Genomic DNA, 21,917 nt, shown 5'->3' on the forward strand with positions numbered 1-21,917 from the left:
TCACCACAATTGAACCGCTCTCCTTGAAGTTCTTGATGATCCGATAAATGGTTGATTTAGGTGCAATCTTACTGGCAGCAATATCCTTGCCTGTGAAGCCCTTTTTGTGCAAAGCAATAATGACGGCACGTGTTTCCTTGCAGGTAACCGTGGTTGACAGAGGAAGAACAATGATTCTAAGCACCACCCTCCTTTTGAAGCTTCCAGTCTGTTGTTCAAACTCAATCAGTATGACAGAGTGATCTCCAGCCTTGTCCTCGTCCACACTCACACCTGTGTTAACGAGATAATAACTGACATCATGTCAGCTGGTCCTTTTGTGGCAGGGCTGAAATGCAGTGGAAATGTTTTTGGGGGATTCAGTTCATTTGCATGGCAAAGAGGGACTTTGCAATTAATTTCAATTCATCTGATCACTCTTCATAACATGGAGTATATGCAAATTGCCATCATACAAACTGAGGCAGCAGACTTTGTGAAAATTAATATTTGTGTCATTCTCAAAACTTTTGGCCACGACTGTATACTCCAGCATTTTAGATTTGAGATAGAATGTTTCATTTTAGGTGACAGTACAGGTTTCATTTTAGGGTAATGAGTATGTTCATACATATTGGTTTTACCGTTTATAAATTAAAGCACTTTATGCATGCATCTAGTCCCATCATTTAAAAAAGTCACAAGTATTTGGACAAAAGTTTAGTATTTGGTCCCATATCCCTTGTACACAATGTTAGCTTCACTGTCCAAATACATTTGTAAGGGAGTTTATGTGATAGCTACTTTTCCTCTAGTAGCACACCATCCACCACATGGCTGCCTTGCTTAGAGCTGCTAATGCATGACCTCATGGCGCTGTGACCTCACAGTGGCGTACGACTACTTCTAACACACAGCAACAGGGGCTACATACATCCCAAATGGTACCCTATTCTCTATTGGTCCTGGTCAAAAGTAGTGCTCTACTGTATATAGGGAATAGGGTGTCATTTGGAACACACCCAGAGAGAGCCATGATGACCATTCCCCCTCCACATCTCCCACAGATTTCAGCTCGGTCTGAAAGAGTGGATCAGCCTGTGTTAGCCATTTATACCTACCATGGTTTATTACCACACACACACACACACTTCCTAAAAATGGTGAGAGTGTTGACATTCATACCTCACCAGCACCACCATCACTCCCTCCCTCCCGGCCCTAAAAGCTGCCACCTGGCCCTCTCTCCACAACAATTAGGCCTTCATGTTCATGTTTCCTCCTGTCAGTTTGTCTTGCCTTGTTTGTGTCCCAAATGCTACCCTATTCTAGGCCCCGGTTAAAAGTAGTGCAATATATAAGGATATAGGCTGCCATTTGAGACGCAACCCTGGTTGTCGTCACAGGAGGGACAGAGCTGTTTTCATTCCTGGCACAGGAGCATGAACTACATGATATAGATACCTTCCCCTCCTCCTCCCGTCATCCCTGGTAAGTGGTGAACACATTAAAAATGGTTGCCTCTAATATATTAGCCTATTTGGACTGATAAGCTATGTATCATACCCTTTCACATATTCCACATTCTTTTTTTTTACCCATCTACACACAATACCCTATAATGACAAAGTGGAAACATGTTCTTAGAATTTTGTGAAAGTTTATTGAAAATGAAATACAGAAATCTCATTTACATTAAGTATTCACACCCCTGAGTCAAGACATGTTAGAATCACCTTCGGCAGCGAATACAGCAGTGAGACTTTCTAAGTAAGTCTATGAGGCTGTGTGTCTAGACTTGAAAGTTCATGCAGCTTTTGTATTCTGATGGAGTTCTGATCATGGAATTCCGAACACGTCCTGCATCTACATTTACATTCGTGTCCACATTGTGTCCTTTCCCACACTATATTCAAATGCCAGTATGCATTCCACAAAAAATGTGGAATAGACTAAATATGATAACACAACTAAAAATTGTTTTTCTAAATATTAGCTAGCTGGCTAGCATTTATGAGGCCAGCAAACAGGTCCCCACATACTAGGAATGTACTTAGTCCAACGTTAGAATGAAAAGGTGTCTCTCGGCCCCAAAACACATGTTTTCTGGAGACTCGTGGGAGGAGTGCTGATGACGTCGCCCACTGTACGCACGTTCGGTAGCCTGATTGTGTCCAAACTGAGGAGAAATCTGCACACAATGCATCCCCGACCACCTCCTGAAGTGGTCAGCCAGATCTGAACACAATCAGACCACAACCCGTCTTTTCAATACGATCTTTGTATTCTGATAGCAGAAGTCACATGTATGTGTCAGGTGTAGACACAACCTTAGAGCTTTGCACACCTGGATTGTACAATATTTGTACAAAACTGTAACTAGGCTACTCAGGAACATTCAATGTCGTCTTGGTAAGAAACTCCAGTGTATTAAAAAAAAAAACTTGTGTAACTTTTATTTAATTCGGCAAGTCAGTTAAGAACAAATTCCTATTTACAATGACGGCCTACCCCGGCCAAATTCAGAGGGGTTGGTTAAATGCGGAAGACAAATTTTGTGCAAACTGAGTAGATATGACCTTTCTTTTACCGTGCTTAAAAATATGAATTGTGGTACTCAGTGATGTGTTGGCCGCAAACATAACTGTATTCTGGACATAAAGTTAATTTCTTTGCCACATTTTTGCAGTTTTAGTGCCTTGTTCCAAACAGGATGTATGTTTTGGAATAGTTTTATTCTCTTTATGCTGCCTTCTTTTCACTCTGTCATTTAGGTTAGTAGTGTGGAGTAACTACAATGTGTCATGACGTTGGCCTCTTTGTGTATAGCAAGCCCCATCCCCCTCTCCCTGCCTCCTTCAACTAGGTTGCTGTGGTCAGAGAGACATCGTAAATTCCTGAGGATCTATTCATGGACACACACTATAGAGAGAGTAGATTTTCATGGAGAACAAAACAGAACTTGAGGTACGAACAAATTTCATGTTCCGGAGAAAGTATAAAAGATCGATGAAGAATCCAGCTACGAACTGGTCCATTTGTCACAACTTGGGGAAGCTCATGGGAGACAGTGTGGCCACATTACCATAACACTGTTTATATAATAGCCTCAGATATGAGGTTTACATCTAATTTGTTATAAGATGAATGAGTGAGTATGATACTGTTTGTATAATTGTGTAAAATGATTTTGGATTGTTTAATGATGAAAAATACAATTCCCTTTTGATTTGAACTAAATCAGAGGACCGCCCCCGAGTCCAGTTAGGGTCAGACATCCTGGGACAGCCCTTTTCTGCCCTTCCGAATAAAAACCCCACTCGGGTTTTCGATCAGCGGACCAAGCTTACCTCAATTACAAGATGGCTAAAGGTTGCAGACCATGTTTTTCTCCATTAGGAGGACAAAGGTTGTAGACCATTGCTGAATCTTTTAACCATACCACGTGGTTAAACTCTTAGACTATCGATACCGACAGAATAAGAACAAGTCTTTGATATTGATTACTAGTCTGCAGCTAGGAATTCGGCATCATTGAAAGTGAAGAATGACAACCGCCGAAACATCTATTCTATACCGAAACTAATGAATGACACTCTGAACTATCCCCTCTAACCACAACCAATAGAGGGAGAGAGATGGACAATTCTACAAAAGAAACAAACCTTTCACCAGTGATCAAGACGACACACTGAGCATAAATATATATATTGATTGCAATTGTTCCCGAATGTGTGAGCGTTCATGTGTAAAGGATTAGCCTTTCAATTGTTATAATTATCACTCTGTAGTGACTTAGTCGCCCCCCACGTCCCCTTTTGTCTAACAAGCCGCCATGCCAGTTTAGCCCACTAGGGCATATTCTCCTATCATTTCATGTAACCATATTTACTGTTTGTTTATGCATTTCTGTGAATTACTTAGTTAGTAATAAATAAATTATTTAATACAATTGATGTATGGATGACTCATAGTGAAGACTGGGTTCGTTTGGAATGAGACTAACGTGAGGTTAAGTAAATAATTCATTAATTCAAAGACTAATTGGTTAGATACAATATCTGAAAAGTTATTTTAGGAAATTATAACTTTGTAAATCTGACTATTTTTCCTTGGTGCCCCAACTTCCTAGTTAATTACATGTACATGTTTAATCAGTCTAATCACGTAATACTAATTACAGAGAATCTTTGTTAAAAAAAACTATAAGTCTTCAGTTAATGATAGTAAAGACACGACAGTTGTTGATCCATCCTCAGTTTTCTCCGATAACAGCCATTCAACTCTAACTGTTTATTGACCTCATGGTGAAATCCCTGAGCTTTTACTCCTGGTACGTATGTAGGTATGCCATAACAAAAGAGTTGAATACTTATTGACTCAAGACATTTCAGCTTTTCATTTTTAATTCAATTTGTAAAAATGTCTAAATACATGATTCCACTTTGACATGGGGTATTGTGTGTAGGCCAGTGACACAACATTTTAAATTCAGGCTGTAACAACAAACTGTGGAATAAGTCAAGGCGTGAATACTTTCTGAAGGCACTGTACGTAGCGCAATACTTGTAGAGGTTGCCATTTGGGATGCGGGCCAAGTATACAATTAATATGTCCAGTAACTGTAGTCCGTGCCCTCTGAATAGACCAATACCAAGACTTTTCCCTAAAAACACTTATATTGTAGGCCAGGCCAGGTCCACACCACAACAGTAATAAGAAGCAGGGTTTGCAGTCGTCACTTACTTCAAGCCTGGAATGTCCAGCATATTTGTGAGGCCTGTCCAGTTTATGTCCAGAAACTAAAAGGAAAAAGAAAACATGCCTTTGAGTGACAGAGAAGAAGAAAAAAATAAGCAGAACTCCGAGGAACTCTAGGAAATCTATAGGGCGTGATGAGCCCAAACTGAGTGCACCACAAACAGTCAAGTCAAGCAAAAAACAGCTCCTTGTCTTCTAAGCTTATGGAGAGCATTCTCACTAGGAGGGCATCAGCCTGCTCCATTGCACTGGTAAACAATAAGACTAGCCATTTCTGTACACTAATGCAGAGAGGACATGCATATTGTGGGGTAGGCTTCAGCTTTGTGTGTTTCCTGCCAACCCTAGTTAACTAAGCACTGAATAGTAAGGCTACTGAAGTGCAAACAGCTTAACGTTTTAATCACGTGTTCTCATCTAGCTAATACTCTCATTCAGCTTTTCATTGTAATAAAATGAGTTGAAAATGACAGACACAATTAGTATAATATCAATAGTTCAAGTTGCTTTCTAAGAGTTTAACTAAGCATAAACACTTGCAAATAAAATCTAAGAAAATAATTACCAATTGGAATTTAAGATTGATGAGAGTTGACAAACAGTGAATCTATCTCAGCGACTAAGATATTATCAGCAGAAGAGGAATGTCCAATGGCTAAAAAGCAGCAAATTGGAAGCTGCTCAACAGCTAATAAAAGCTTGTCCATGAGGAGTACAGTTTCCTAGTAAAACACAACAGCGCACTCATTCACAGCAGCATAAAAAAACTAGCCAAAAGACATTCATTTGAACTGGTTCTAACTGACATTTCCAGAGCAAGGCAATAATTGATACTTTATAATGAAAGATGTTATCCACTATCATCATGTCATATCTTTGAAGACAGCTACAAATGACTGCTACGGTATCTGGTAAATGGTTATTACTTTGACCTGAACAGTGAACACGGACATTAACTTTAAACGCGGTATCTAGAGCGGAAAGCAATTTTCTTGAGGAAAATGAGCACTGTCGAGAAGATTGAAACACCGTATAGGGAGACAGATTGAATGCTTACAAGATTCTCACTACAGGGAAAACTACACCGTATCTACAGTAACTGTACGTTCTGTACTGGTTTCATGGAAGAGAGGACTGTAGGCTGTACAGTATGTGGTATGTCAAATGGCACCCCAGCCTGGTCTCAGAGAGCCAAACTTATTATATTTGACTAAAATCCGTCCCGAATCTCATCATGGACAACTTTAGCATTTCAGCTAAGTAGCACCTACTATATTTTTTAGCTACTTTTTAACTACTTAGCATGTTAGCTAACCCTTCCCCAAACCCTAACCTTAACCCTTCGACCTTACTCCTAACCCTAACCCCTAACCTAACGCAGCATATCATACTCGAGCAGTTGGATGTAGCATATCATACTGAAGTAGTCTAACGTATTACAGTATATCATACTAAACGGGTCAAATGCGACCAAGACGTAGGATACTGTATTATATTGTACAACCGCTATTACAAATAGTAGGCCTAACGAAAAGTAACATATAATGTGTTTTGCTATGAGACTGGATTGGGCACCCTATTCCCCATGCAGTACTTTGCATTACTTTTAACCAGGGCTTTTGACCAGGGAATAAAGTGCCATTTGGGACGCATCCTTAGTGTGGATTGGATTCCAAACAAATACTTTAACGCCAGCTCAAAGTTTTCAGGACAATGCCAGCATGTGTGCAGCACTGTAGCTTCACAATACTGCACGACTGCAAAACGACTTAGAACAACACCAAACATTTAGTAGGCTCAGGAATGAACGTAGGCCTAGACTGTGTTCCAGGGTCGTAGATGAAGGAATCAAGCTTTCTGAGAATGCTGTGTTGTGACAGTCTCTAGGGGAACACAGCCTTGTGACCTGGCTAGCTATGCTACTGGGTTAGTCTGACCAGTATGGTGAAAGAGCCATGGGTGCATATCAAATTCCACCCTTTCCTATATAGTGCATTACTTTTGTGCACTACATGGGTTAGTTAATAGGGTGCCATTTGGGATGCAAGCCATGTCTTTCTCTGTTCCAGTACCCAAGCCAGAAGTTCTGCCCACTGAATCATAGAACACTGCCTGTGTGCCACTCCCCAAAAGCAACAGAGAATGCTCTATGTCGACTCCTCTCAGTGCTGCAGGCACAAGCTTTGACAGGATTCTGACCACGGCACAGCAGTATTCTTTCCCATAACGAACAGCTCTAATGACCTAAAGGCCTACAAGGTAAACAACATGCTGTGATCATGACAGTGTTCCTTCATTTTTCTTATTCAACTATAACACATTCCAGCAAAATTAGGAACTTCTGAATTCTGGCAACAGAATGAGTACATTTCTCACCTAATCCAATTCTCACCTGGATTTTAATGTATTGTCAAGCAAGGAGTGACACGTGATGCCTTACCCAAAATGCATAACAGAATACAGGACACAAGAAGGAACGGCTGACAGTGATCAGGTGATGATGACGCTTTCAACACTTGTCTAAGGCCTGGGCTGGGCGTTTCTGATGATTTTCCTGTCTCTCCTGATGTCGACACAGATATGTTTCACAGCCTGCTCCCATGTTCTGACTGCAGTGGGGATACAAAGAAGACATAGCTGCATCCCAAATGAAACCCTGTTCCCCAATCCCTACATAGTACACTACTTATGATCTGAGTCCTATGGGCCCTGGACAATTACTGCACTACATAGGGAATAGAGTGCCATTTTGGAAGGAACCATAAAGAGCAGCGACTGGTTGACTGGCAGGCAGGCTGCAGAGCAGTCCGAACAGCTGTCTGGCTTTTATCTGGCGAGGCAGGACGGCGGGCGGCATGCACCCACTTAGCCTTCACAAAGTGGATTTAACTTATTCAGGAAAACCGCCCTAATGTTGGAAACAAACATCATTATGTTCTAATCTAGAGTGATATTTATTTATTTCCCAAGCAATGGCACACAATATTTGATATTACAACAGGTTTTTAAAGGACCAAAGAGTTTGTCTGCTTCGTGTTTTCATTTTTGCCTTGAAAAAAAGTGACGCTGCTATCGCCATAGCCCTGCGAACTAAGCCATGACTTTAGACAGCAACCTACCAGTAAAATGCATTGATTATATCCACGGTTCATATTTTTAAACAATAACAATCATCGCTGTTTATAGATGAAGAGCACATGACAAGGGTCTCAATGTAATGACGTTGGGTTAAACAAATGCCCTCTGTTAGTCAGTGGAAAGAAAAGGTGGTTTCCTCTTTGGTTATGACCGCATAGCAGGAGAATGCTGCAGCATCAAACAGTCCTGGGGAGGCCTTTTATCCTGGCTGGCTGCACTGCTCTACATTCAAACACACAGTGGCTCCACTACGCAGCCTCAGCAGCGCCACTCACATTTCCACCTCCCTCGCCCCTAGCTCAGTCGGGCACAGGTTACCAGCCAGTCCTAAAGGGTGTCAGATACCTCACTGACGGTAGCTTTGAGACCAAACAACACAACTTAGGGGATAGATAGACTGTCTGTCAGGGTAAGAGGGGCAGGAGGATTATGAAGGACCAGCGCTTTACAGGTAATAACGTCTTCAAGGGGGCGGTAAATCCAATGGAAATGATAGACTGGTTAGAGGGGTAGACCTTTCACTTATTCTTTTAAAAGTCTCTATGACTGCACTACAGGTCAGAGGTGAACGCGTATAGGCACCATGTGCTCTATAGAAGTCTAGCCTGGTCCCAGATCTGTCAAGACAGAAGAGACAGATGTGGGACCAGGCTAAAAAGAGTCCAGTTCAAGAGAGATAGCAGAGCTCCAGAGGTTAAAATAAGGCTTAGACAGACGGCTGTTTGTCGCTCTTAAGGACTTCACTACAGCCCAGTCTTCATCCCAGGACTTAGACCAATGCCTCGGACCAGATCAGGGAGAAAATAGCACTGGCAGATACTGTACTGGGGATCTGTGTCAGCCCTCTGGCCAATCTCTGTGTTCTGTGTTTGTAGGGCTAACGGCAGCTCCTCGTCTCTGCTGCAATGTCTCTACTAACTCCATTGTTTTAACGCTGCGTCATTGCATCACAACTGATACTAAAAGTGGTTAGGATTACGTTCTACAATGAGCGTAGTTCTAGACCGGCTAGGAAAATACATGTGGCATGCTATTGTAATCAGGACTGGACTGTAAAGGTTGGTTCTGTGTGACGATTATCGAGTTTAACTGGCGAGAAATTATTCATCTCAGCTGCCCTGGAACGATCTGCTCACAGCACCGGTCCAACACTAACTGATTTGAGTTGCTTTAGGGGTTAATATGTCTTCGGCCAAGAGGGGAGGGTTGTTGTATGAGATGCTATAGATTGGATGTCCAGCTGATTTACCATAGACCTTTAATGAGTAATAACAGGCGATAAGCAGCATAGTTCGTCGTAGAGGTAAATCAATATGAGGAGTAAGCAGAAATCCTACCCAATGTGAGAGACGCCGCCTCGACTGCATAACAGCACAGAGGAGACTCCAAATAAAGCTCATTTGCTCTCCCCACCCCGACACCGAGGCGATAAGACCCATATCTTACGGATAAACACAGCAATGCTAATTCAGTCCCATAACGTCACACCACTAAAATTAGAGCATGTATCGACCACAGAGACAAATGGCGAGTGGCTACTGGTAATCAACGTCACCTGAAACTGAGTCTGGTGAAAATAAGGCCAGAGTATTATTGACTAGCTAGGAAATATATCCAAGCTATTGTACCTATTATCACTTCAGTTGTGATGACTGAAGAAAATAAATCCAAAAGGAAGTAGTTACAGTGCCCTTCTTGTCCTTTTGATGGCATGTCTCATTCTCCTCAGGGATCCCCTATCAAACCCTCAATCTATAGCAGATGCTGACACACATGAAGACAGTAGTCAAGGAGCAGGGGATGGACTAAGATTGCGTCCCAAATGGCACCCTATTCCCTACATAGTGCACTACTTTGACCAGAGCCCATCAAAAGGTGTGCACCATATAGGGAATTGGTATTCATTTGGGATGCAGACCAATTATAATTAGACTTGGGCTTTCTGAAACTGGAGATCAACAAAATGTCCTTCACATCCAGTTGTCTGCAGACCACTCCGTCCTCAGAGGTTTAAAACCACTACAAGAGTTGTAGAATTAGTCAAAATGGCTGCCAGTACTTACAGGCTTCTTCAGGAAAAAGACAGCTAGGGCTCCGATCAATGGCATGTCTCCGAGCAAGGGCTCCATGACGACCCTCAAGACACCTTGAAGCTGCAGAAAACAGGCCAAATCAGTGGCTTTTCAGAAGCAGAGCACGGGGTATCAGTCTTACAACATATGTAACAGTGGTATGATAAGCAATTCTTATTATCCACAGCTTCACTATCACTGTCTGTATAGGTAATGGGCCTTGTTGTGAAAATATCACCTCCTTTTCAAGGAAAAGTCTGACCAGCTTTACACCGATTCCATTAGTTATCCACCAGGACTGAAATGACTCTTCTCAGAAATGTTGCCACACTGTCCAGAGCTCCAAATGTGGTTGCAATTAAACACAAAGTCATCCATTAACATGCAATGGAAATATTTGACCTTTATATTTAAATAAGTGATCACTCTAATTTAAGAGGACATTTTCGATAACCATACTCTATGTGGACTTGTTCTCACGTTCACAAATGATTACAGTGAAAAGCCAGCAACCTATTAGGAGCCAACAAAACAGTCTGAAATCCGGACTGATACCTAAACAGCCTATCAGAGTGGACGCATAGACCACCTGAGATGACAGTCTTTAATCTAGCCATAGACAACGGGTTTGCAATCTTTACTGTAGGCTACTCTGAATATAACCGTCTCTCTCTGATCTCGGAACAGCAAATATGCTGGTGGTTTGCAAGGGCAACCTCTGCCAATATTGTATAATCACCTTTCATCCTTATCTATACGTGTCAACATATTGTGTGGAGAGAAAAACTGCAGTTTACATAATGCATAGCCAAATATGGCGGTGGCTAACGGTTAGTCTCCAAACTCAGGTCTGGTATATCAACTCTTCAATAGCGGGAGAAAGTCACATTTCAGAATAGTATGTAGTGTATTCATGTGTATGATATTAAAATCATGACTACCTGTATACTTTTTATACCAGCTCTGCAGTAGTATTTCTTGATGTCAACATCAATCTCTGTATTTCCAATAAAGCTGAAAAGATAAACAAAACCAATGTGTTATGATGCACAATTACTTCAAATCAGAAACCTCTTCAAATTGAACCACAGTGCATGTGACTATACCTAATCTCCAGGTCCATGATAATCTGTCGTTTGTCCACATTCTCAGTGTACACTTTGACCCCGTTCACCCTTAGTGGCTGCAGAGAGAGAGAGCGAGGGAGCGAGAGAGAGAGAGAGAGAGAGAGAGCGAGAGAGAGAGATGATGGGATGACAAGGTTGACAAGTGCCTCTGTGTGCTCAAACAAGGGAAAACCTTCTAACTGCGCTGGTCCAACCACACGTCAAGGTTAACAAATATGAAAATGTACATGCAGGAAACATAACTGGACATTGTTGATATATGGCTAATGACTGTAAACACCTATTAACTATATTACACAGACCAAACACCTATATAACAGGATATAGAACGCTTTCCATACGGCTTGACATTACAGTGGGAACCTAACCAACAGTAACATTGACCCCAGAACTCATCACAAACATACATGTATCTAAATGCCTCAGTCTCACCTTGTCCCCCATGTCGATCTTGGTGAAGCAGAAGGAGCTGAGGTGAGCGTTAGCCCCCTTCACAGCCGGCTCGATGGTCTCTCTGAACAGCTTGTCAACAAACTGACAGATGTACGGCCACATCTGTTTCACTGTCTGGGGAGGGAGACAACGAGGAAGACTCGGGGTTAGACGGGTCATATTCTCAAAGCTCAATGTCTGTCCGACACACCACACAGGTAACGGCCCTGTTCTCTGTATGGTTTTATTTAATAGGACTAAATATTAAACTGTTCAATTGAAGATAAAAACTTTAATCCTCAAAAGGAAAATTAGGAGCATTACTGCGTCATAGCTAACAGGTAGGAAATGGCCTCATAATTGCCTACCATTATCTCAACTGCCGCATTTTCTTTGTTTTGGGTGTGGCCCTGCTACAGTTTATTGGCTCGTCTTTGTTTGGGTGTGGCCCTGCTACAGTTTATTGGCTCGTCTTTGTTTGGGTGTGGCCCTGCTACAGTTTATTGGCTCGTCTTTGTTTGGGTGTGGCCCTGCTACAGTTTATTGGCTCGTCTTTGTTTTAGTGATGTTCCTTACCACATTTTGAGTCTACCATAAAAACAACAGCTTCTAACACTGTTGAATAACCAATAGAGGTCAAGAAAACAAAATGTTGCTCTTTTTATTATCTACTGCATCTTAGAAACATGGACTAAATCCCTAGACGTCTGTTTGTCACAGTAACACCTCCCTCTCCAGTGAGTTCTGGAAGTGAGAAGGGTCTCCAAGGAGGCTGGTACTGTAGCTGGGTTAGCAGAGCTCCAGATACGGGACGATTTATATCAGGCTGCTACCTGCCAGCCTCCCAGCCCGCCCGTCCCCCCCAGCCTGCCTGCCTGCCTGCCCGCACCCCAGCCCTGCCTGCCTAGTCACTAGCCCGCCTAGTCCCTAGCCCGCCTGCCTCCCAGCCCTGCCTGCCTGCTCCCCAGCCTGCCTGCCTCCCAGACCTGCCTGCCTAGTCCCTAGCCCACCTGCTCCCGAGCCTGCCTGCCCACTCCCCAGCCCGCCCGCCCGCCTCCCAGCCCTGCCTGCCTGCCTGCTCCCCAGCCTGCCTGCCTCCCAGCCCTGCCCGTCCGCTCCCCAGCACTGCCTGCCTAGTCCCTAGCCCACCTGCTCCCGAGCCTGCCTGTCCGCTCCCCAGCCCGCCCGCCTCCCAGCCCTGCCTGCCTGCCTGTCACTCCCGAGCCCGTCCGCCTCCCAGCCCTGCCTGCCTGCTCGCTTCCCAGCCTTAAGTGCTCGCTCGCCAGCCTCCCCGCCTCTCAGCCAGCTTCCCGCCTCTCAGCCCACCTCCCCGCCTCTCAGCCCACCTCCCCGCCTCTCAGCCCACCTCCCTGCCTCTCAGCCCACCTCCCCGCCCTGCCTGCCTCCCAGCACGCCTGCAGCAGGGGAAGTACTGCAGCAGGGGAAGTGCTGCAGCAGGGGAAGTTGGTATCAGACCTGGGTTCAAATATTATTTTAAATACTTTATCATCTGTTCTTGATTGAGTTTGCCTGGGTTGAAAGACCAATAGGATAGACCCAAAACTGCAAAACCCACCCATCTGTTAGGCAGGCTAGAGCAAACACTCAAAGTATTTGAAAGATCTCCAATAGAATTTGAATCCAGGTCTGGTCAGTATACTGTAGGACACTGCAGTGAAGATGTTCAGTACCTTGTTGAGCCATTCCACCCTCTCCACGTCTGGATAATGAACCTGGAATGAAAGAGAATAACATTGATCAGTTCATATTCCTGTCTGATCAGAGATACAGTTGGGTAGATGCAACATGTCATGTCTCATTTGTAGTTAGTGAAAAACGTGTGTGAAATGATTACAGACTTTCAGTAAACCAATAGACAGTGACCCAACTGACACGTTTGACAGGATACTGTAGTGTCTGTTGTATGATGCTGGTATTCTACTAATACACTAACACATACACACAGCACATCCCTTTTGTTAAGTAGTGTTTTATGCAGCTATCCAGGCCAAGATCTATTGTCATCTCCCTATATCTGTTCAAGACAAACCAGACACTGTTACAGTACACAGAACACTCCAAACAATGAGGACTCCCTGGCATCTGCAGTTCTATCAACAGTCCACACACACAGAACCGATACAAAACAGCAATCCCACTTCTTCTCCAGAACAGTCCCTCAACATTAAATCCTCTTATTATAGAGCTTTGATATCTGTGGCTGTCTAGGAATGATGAGGAAGGAGAAGATGAAAATGATGACGACGGTGTGGTTTAAAAGCACCAAATGTAAAGCTTAGAGAGGAAGGAAGTGCTGATTCTGTGCATTCAGAGACAATGCTGCAGTATTGCTGTCTAAGGCTGACAGCGTGAGAACAGCAGCACCAAGCCACTTTGAGATTGCTGAGGCAGGGAGTCGAATATGACAGACATGCAGTTGCACAGACAGAGCTTCTGCAGGCCGGCAGCATCCCAAATGGCACCCTATTCACTACATAGCGCACCGCTTTTAAAGTAGTGCACTATATAGGGAATCGGGTGCCACTTGGAACGCGCAACAGTCACGCCTCATACACAAGCTTGACTGTTCAGAGAGCAATCCTGGGCTCATATTGAGACAGAGAGAGTAACTCAATTCTATAGGCACTGAGCAGGGTAATTGGGATGTACTCAAATACAGATTAGATCAGTTCAATGATGAAAGGAACTCTGTCAAAGTAGTGGTGGAGTGTTAAAGTAGTATTGCTCTATCAATATTGCTCTATAAACACTGATCCTGGGTAAGTTACATGGAAAACGCCAACTGGTGAAGGTTGGGATTGGGGGAGGAGAAGCTGATCCTAGATCTTTACTACATAGGGGAAACCTCACCCCGGAGCAGTTCCAATGCATAGGGATGCTATTTGACTGTAATACCATGGAACTCAATCCCAAATAGCCAGGCATGAGTCTGCATTATATTGTACAATCAGATTTGATTTCCTTGTCACAACCGAAGACAACCGATTCATTTCCCAGATAAAGTTCCCCCTTCAATGACACATTATCAGGATGTAGCTCTCCTTTTTAGGGTCTGTAGTAGACAAACAAGAGTTTGACTAGCAGCATATTTCAGCCTGCCTTGAGAGTGAGAGATCCCACAGTGGAAAATAAAAGCAAAAGTTTGTTGTAATTCCTCACAGGAGAAGTCATTTCCTGGTTTGACTGAACTTGTCAAGTCTGGTGGACAGTCTGGTTTCCAACCAACAGACTCAGAGTGCCCATTGAAGGGGGAACTCTTGTTTTTGGTGCCACGGAAAACACACAGAGGATCATGAATAAAATTGTTTAATAATAAAATAAAACGTGGGTTATTTAGAAAGCTCCTTCAAGCCTTATTGTCATTTGTCTGTATGGCGATAGGCTTATAGTTCATGGTGTTATGGCGTATCTTAGTACAGTATGTAAATATAAGCCAATGTAGAGGGCCTATCTCATGTGAGGTGGAGCATTGTGGTCATCTCACCTTATGACAGCTCATGGGAGAGTCGTGAGGGAATACGCCCCAAATGGCACCCTAATCCCTATATAGTTTTAATGTCACATGCATAGTGAAAGGCCTTTCTTGCAAGCTCTAAAGCCAGCAATGCAGTAATCAATATCAATGTTGTACTAACAATAACAAGACAGGACAAAAACAAGATGAACATGATCAAGTAAGCAAACATACTATATACAGGGTCAGTTCCAGTACCATATTTACTATATGTAGGGATACTGGAGTGATAGAGGTAGATATAGTAAATCACCAAATGTATGTAGACACGCCTTCAAATTAGTGGATTTGGCTATTTCAGCCACACCCGTTTCTGACAGCCTTACTGAAGAGCTCAGTGACTTTCAATGTTGCAACATCATAGGATGCCACCTTTCCAACAAGTCAGTTCATCAAATTTATGCCCTGCTTAAGCTGCCCCAATCAACTGTAAGTGCGTTATTGTGAAGTGGAAATGTCTAGGAGAAATAACGGTTCAGCCCCGAAGTGGCAGACGAGACAAGCTCACAGAACGGGACCGCCGTGTGCTGACGCACGTAGAAATCGTCTGTTCTCGGTTGCAACATCATAGGATGCCACCTTTCCAACAAGTCAGTTCGTCAAATTTATGCCCTGCTTAAGCTGCCCCAATCAACTGTAAGTGCGTTATTGTGAAGTGGAAATGTCTAGGAGAAATAACGGTTCAGCCCCGAAGTGGCAGACGAGACAAGCTCACAGAACGGGACCGCCGTGTGCTGACGCACGTAGCACGTAGAAATCGTCTGTTCTCGGTTGCAACACTCACTACCAAGTTCCAAACTGCCTCTGGAAGTAATGTCAGCACAAGTGCCAGATTGTTGTTTTTCTTATACTAAGGTGGTATATATAAAACAATGACGATAACAGCTGAAAACTCCCTTGGGAGGTAGAAGGGTCGGCATTTGACCATTAGGTATTCCAAGACTGTGATCAATGAGTTGATACTTCCACCGCGCTCGAGTCAGCACACCAGTTGTTGTTGAGACAGTTGGACAGCCATGGGGGGGGGGGGTATCTTGTCCGTGAGCAATGCTTCAGAAAAGCAAACCTGTGATCAGAGGTCATCTATCATTATCAAGTGACTGTATATTGGCCAGTAGAATGGAGGGAAGAGGTGGCTGGTTCTCCCTTCACCTTAACCTCGCCAGGATACCCCCTCTCTTGCCTCTAACGCAGGCATTTCCTCTTGGGTAGCACACACACATACACACGCTAAAGTGCTATCAGTGGACACATACAGTCACAGGAACAATTTACGAGATTTGTGTTCTGTGGGATTATCTATGAAGAGAGAGAAACACTATAATAACAAAAAATTCAATTGTATAATACTGTATAGGCCTAGACATGGAATTACACTGGTCGTCTTGCGCTCACCAGCTATTTACATTTTGTTGGTTAGGACGTGACTAGTGTCTTCAGAATAGTGCATTTGTGACAGATGTCAGTATTATTACAGTAAAAAAAAGAAAAAAGGTCCTAGTGCCATGAAACTATCACACTCAGATCTTCTGTTTGCTTACTAGGTCAAAAGTCAGTAGCAGTAACTGTGTCTGAGGCATTACAGAGCAGCGGGTCAAAAGCGACAGCTCCAACTTCCAACTCAACCAGAGGTTGCAGGTTTAGCCCTTTCTGCTACTGTGGAAAGTAGTCAGGTCAGTAGTCAGAAAGCAATAAACTCAGCAAAAAAAGAAACGTCCTCTTACTATCAACTGTGTTTATTTTCAGCAAACTTAACATATGTTTGTGAACATAACAAGATTCAACAACTGAGACATAAACTGAACAAGTTCCACAGACATGTGACTTACAGAAATTGAATAATGTGTCCCTGAACAAAGGGAGGGGTCAAAATCAAAAGTAACAGTCAGTATCTGGTGTGGCCACCAGCTGCATTAAGTACTGCAGTGCATCTCCTCCTCATAGACTGCACCAGATTTGCCAGTTCTTGTTGTGAGATGCTACCCCACTCTTTCACCAAGGCACCTGCAAGTTCCCAGACATTTCTGGGGGAAATGGCCCTAGCCCTTACCCTCCAATCTAACAGGTCCCAGACGTGCTCAATGGGATTGAGATCCGGGCTCTTCGCTGACAATGGCAGAACACTGACGTTCCTGTCGTGCAGGAAATCCCGCACAGAACGAGCAGTATGGCTGTTGGCATTGCCATGTTGGAGGGTCACGTCAGGAGGGAGGAGGATGTCTTCCCTGTAACGCACAGCGTTGAGATTGCCTGCAATGACAACAAGCTGTCTGATGATGCTGTGACGCACCGCCTCAGACCATGACAGACCCTCCACCTCTAGAGTACAGGCCTCGGTGTAACGCTCATTCCTTCGACAATAAACGCAAATCCGACCATCACGCCTGGTGAGACAAAACTACGACCTGTCAGTGAAGAGCACTTTTTTGCCAGTCCTGTCTGGTCCAGCGACAGTGGATTTGTGCCCATAGGCAACGTTGTTGCCGGTAATGTCTGGCCTACAACAGGCCTACAAGCCCTCAGTCCAGCCTCTCTCAGCCTATTGCGGACAGTCTGAGCACTGATGGAGGGATTGTGCGTTCCTGGTGTAACTCAGGCAGTTGTTGTTGCCATCCTGTACCTGTCCCGCAGGTGTGATGTTCAGATGTATCGATCCTGTGTTGCAGGTGTTGAACAAGCATGGGAAACAGTGTTTAAACCCTTTCCTATGAAGATCTGTGAAGTTATTTGGATTTTTACTAATTATCTTTGAGAGACAGGGTCCTGAAAACAGGCCGTTTCTTTTTTTTTGTTGCTGAGTTTATATCAATGGTGGGAGGTAAATGTTGCTGGACAGGACATACTATATGACAAGACAGTTGTTCCCACATATATTTCAGCCTTTATGGTAGGGTGGAGAGGGACAGATAAATCACCACAGGAACCAGAGAGAGCCATTGTGGGGAGTATCAAATCACAGACCTTCACAGTCCTTTGTGGCACATGAGCTACAGTATCTGCCATGCCATGAGCAGGTCATCCACTAGGAAGCGGTGCACCTCTGCTTAATGTATATAGGGGAAACATGCACGAGAGTAACTAGAGCAGGATCCGGCTCTATACTACTACCGGCTCTGTACTATACAGGCAACACAGGAAATATATTGTGTCTCAGGGTGGTGGTACACATGGTATAATAACGAGGAAATTCACCTTGTAAAAGCTCCTGCATGGTTGTGTGTGTTGTCCTTAGATCCCCCATAAATGTGTCAGTCATATCACTGTGATGATGACTGGACTGTCTTTCCTTCTCCAGGTCACTGAGACCTGTCAGTCCTACAAGAGACTGTGTGTGGATGTGATTAGGGTCATATGCAACAGCAGTACATTACTTTGATCCCATGACTGTAGGTTTGAACAAAAGTCAAACAAAGCCTATTCTCCTCTCCCTGTAGTCAGAGGCAAAACTCGACAGCACAAGGCTGTGTGTTCAACACTCATCGCTCCCATGAGACTCTGTGAAGGTAGTGGCAGTCATAAACAACAGCACAGGGTCTGCACATTTGAAATAATCAAGGCTCTCTGTTCAACAAACTATTTTTTGACACACCATGATGACACACCATTGGCAAGTGCAAAACACAGAGAGAGAGGGAGGCTTATATTGGCTCAGAGGAATAGACTATGAAAAAGGGGATACCTAGTCAGTTGTATAACTGAATGTATTCAACTGAAAATGTGTCTTCAGCATTTAACCCAACCCCTCTGAATCAGAGAGATGCGGGCATGACATCTATATAGATAGCAAGCCACCTTAAATATAGGAAATAGGCCTAGTTATTGGTAAGTGTGCATTTCTGTAAAAAAGGAAAACAAAAAAACTGTCCATCCACTATGAGACATTACTGGCTCAACAGGTTGAGTTGCAGCCCACACTGTTTCAAGCCTGATTCCAGGCATATTTGCTGAGACCTAGTCTGGCTGTGTCGCAAATGGCACCCAATTCCCTTTGTAGTGAACAGGGCCTATAGGACTCTGGCCAAAAGTAGTGCACTATTTAGGGAATAGGGTACCATTTGGGATACAGTCCTAGTCTAGACGAGGGCAAGGCCTGCTGCATTTCTTTCAAATAAAGCTCAAACTATTGTATTGTGGATCACCTCACAATCAATGCCACTCCTCCTGACAGAGTGCTTGCTGCTTACTTCTGATTTTCTCAATGTCAGACACAGGGGCAGGTTTCTGACAGTAACCAAGACAAGTGGTGTGTGGAATTGATTGTTCTGTACTGGCTACTTAACCAAAGCTGCCTGTACTTGCCCTGACTTGTCCACCTGTCAGAGTGAAATGTCAACCTGTCAGATCTACAATAAGGACCTATTATAAGGCATATAAATACCTGAAGAAAGCAATTCTACATGTCATATCTCAAAATCGAAATCCATCTTACCTCTGTATTGTATTATGTCCTCCTGATTTGACAAGAAAGATGACAAGTTCAACGGTCAGCCTGTCAGGTAGCCTTAACTCTCACAGCATCCAGCCTCGCTGACGAAATACATTCCTGATTTTTGACCACTTTTTCTCTTGCCTCCATTGATTTACATTTAGTCGCCCTAATTCTGACCATCCTACAAGGGTAAAAACTCCAAGAAGTTTCGAACGGATTATGATGGAGACATGAGGTATGGACTATTGGTTTCTTACACGACTAGCTAACACAAATTAACACGCAATTTTACCCATTGTCCAAAACATGTGTTTTTTTTATTGCACACCCTACAGTGTCAGAATGATGGGATATCCCAACAGCATTCATGTTGGTCTTCCGCTGACGATATATTACCGGAAGGAAGCTCGGTCTTCTAGAATTTAGCAGTATTCTCCTCCCTCCCTCGTAGCCTAATGGAAATCAGCCCATCCCCAGGAGCTTCAGAGCTGCTCTGACACAGCAGGACCGAATAGGTATAGGGGCCAGTATAGACCTACATAGTCTCTCCATGAGGGCTGTTGAGCTACTGTCAAGCACAGTGATGTGGGGAAAGTGAACTGTTGTTTGAAGTTGGGAAACAAACATGTTGAGTAGCAGCATTGATCTAGCTGGCTCATTAAGTGGGTACCCATACAAATAAGGGCATCCTTACTCTACACTGCTTCGCCGACCAGGGGTGAAAGTGAGGTGTCCCGGCAAAATAAATAGTGGCGGTACGCCGTACCGGTAAAACATGAGCCCATCACAACAATGAAAACAAAATGTCACCGCTATGAATCATTACCGCATGTCAGAGGCATGAAACATTTGCGAATGGACCTAAACAGGTGGTATAGCCTACGCTCCAAAATGCGATGTAGTTCGACGAGAACACTGCCATTTTGCCAAGGCAGAGATGAGTGGCTGACACCGAGATGCGTGTATAGACAGCAGTGGACACATCACTTCTGGCCTAAAGACAATCGCCAAAATGCGATTACACTTTTTGCTGTAAAATATGTCTACCCTTTCACCACTGATCGGAGGCTGGTAATATGTTTTGAGTGGATGAACGTGCACGGGTAGCCTAGTACACGGGTAGCCTAGTACACGGGTAGCCTAGTACACGGGTAGCCTAGTACACGGGTAGCCTAGTACACGGGTAGCCTAGTACACGGGTAGCCTAGTACACGGGTAGCCTAGTACACGGGTAGCCTAGTACACGGGTAGCCTAGTACACGGGTAGCCTAGTACACGGGTAGCCTAGTACACGGGTAGCCTAGTACACGGGTAGCCTAGTACACGGGTAGCCTAGTACACGGGTAGCCTAGTACACGGGTAGCCTAGTACACGGGTAGCCTAGTACACGGGTAGCCTAGTACAGGAGCCCTTTGAAGTGATTGACAAATCAGATGAAAACATCACGACTGGTTGTGTTTATGCCACAATAAAACATAAAAGTTAATGACAAATCTTTATGACTAGATCCTATTGAATTAATCGAGATTATATATGTAATTATTTGATTAGGCCCATACCTAATCTACTTTCCCCCCCTGTTGACAACACAAACTAGGTCCAGTAGAGACACCTGTGTATTTTAAAGAGACGGATCTAGACACAAATCTCTTTAAGAGATGTCTCCGACACTGCCTGCGGAGGTAGACGTCGATACCACCTACACCCCCCTGAGTGATAGTGCAAAGACAACGGCTCTCCCACTTCATGCAATAATGAACTTAATACCAGTAGACACCATTGTTGCTCTGTTAGCCAAATTGAAAATGAAAGGCTTTTAAAATATCCACACATTTGTGAATCATTGCATTAATCAAGTGTGCAACACTATATGCAATATGGTTTAGATGAGAAGCTCCTGTATAGTTTGAATTGCTATCCTTATTTGTTTGTCTATATTCCATGGTGTTTACTAGGGCTGTGAAGATAGCAGTATCACAATCATTTTTCAAAGGCAAAAATTAAAACATGAAGGAAACCTTTAAAAACCTACTGTATGTAAAATAGTGTGTGCTATAGTTTGGAAAATAAATAAATGTGACTCTGGAAGACAACAAACGGATGTTTGTTTCCAACATTAGGACTGTTTTACTAAAGAAGTTAACTACGCTTCATGTTTTGTTTCCTTGCCACGATACTAATGAGTATCGCAATACTGATAGTCACGGCCCTAGTATTTACGGTATGCTAATAGCTGCACTCACACATGAAGCAGGAATGTGGCTTGGGCTACACCACATCCAAGGCTAGTGTAAACAGAAAAGTTGCAAATCTGAGGTTGAAGAGAGATGGTAAAATAAGTCTAGTAAGATCGAATGTAAATCCACCCTAAGAATGACAAGTGGGATCAACTATATCCCAACCAAGAACAATGATAATCAGTCACAATGTTCAGACAACTACCT

General features: G+C 43.6%; 1 protein-coding gene across 3 annotated transcripts in view; it reads right to left on the minus strand.

Moving 5' to 3' along the window:
- The window catches only part of LOC118402155 (extended synaptotagmin-2-like), a 54,870-nt gene that overhangs the window by 26,863 nt on the left and 6,090 nt on the right, over positions 1-21,917 (minus strand). For all 3 annotated transcript variants that reach the window (XM_035800130.2, XM_035800131.2, XM_035800132.2), the window contains exons 3-8: positions 13,201-13,242; positions 11,510-11,644; positions 11,057-11,133; positions 10,892-10,964; positions 9,942-10,031; positions 4,726-4,781 (exon numbers count right to left, since the gene is read on the minus strand). In XM_035800130.2, the coding sequence (XP_035656023.1) occupies positions 4,726-4,781; positions 9,942-10,031; positions 10,892-10,964; positions 11,057-11,133; positions 11,510-11,644; positions 13,201-13,242 (473 nt within the window). The remainder of the gene's footprint in view (positions 1-4,725; positions 4,782-9,941; positions 10,032-10,891; positions 10,965-11,056; positions 11,134-11,509; positions 11,645-13,200; positions 13,243-21,917) is intronic.

Source organism: Oncorhynchus keta, chromosome 23 (assembly GCF_023373465.1).
Source record: "Oncorhynchus keta strain PuntledgeMale-10-30-2019 chromosome 23, Oket_V2, whole genome shotgun sequence".
Classification (NCBI taxonomy): Eukaryota; Metazoa; Chordata; class Actinopteri; order Salmoniformes; family Salmonidae; genus Oncorhynchus; species Oncorhynchus keta.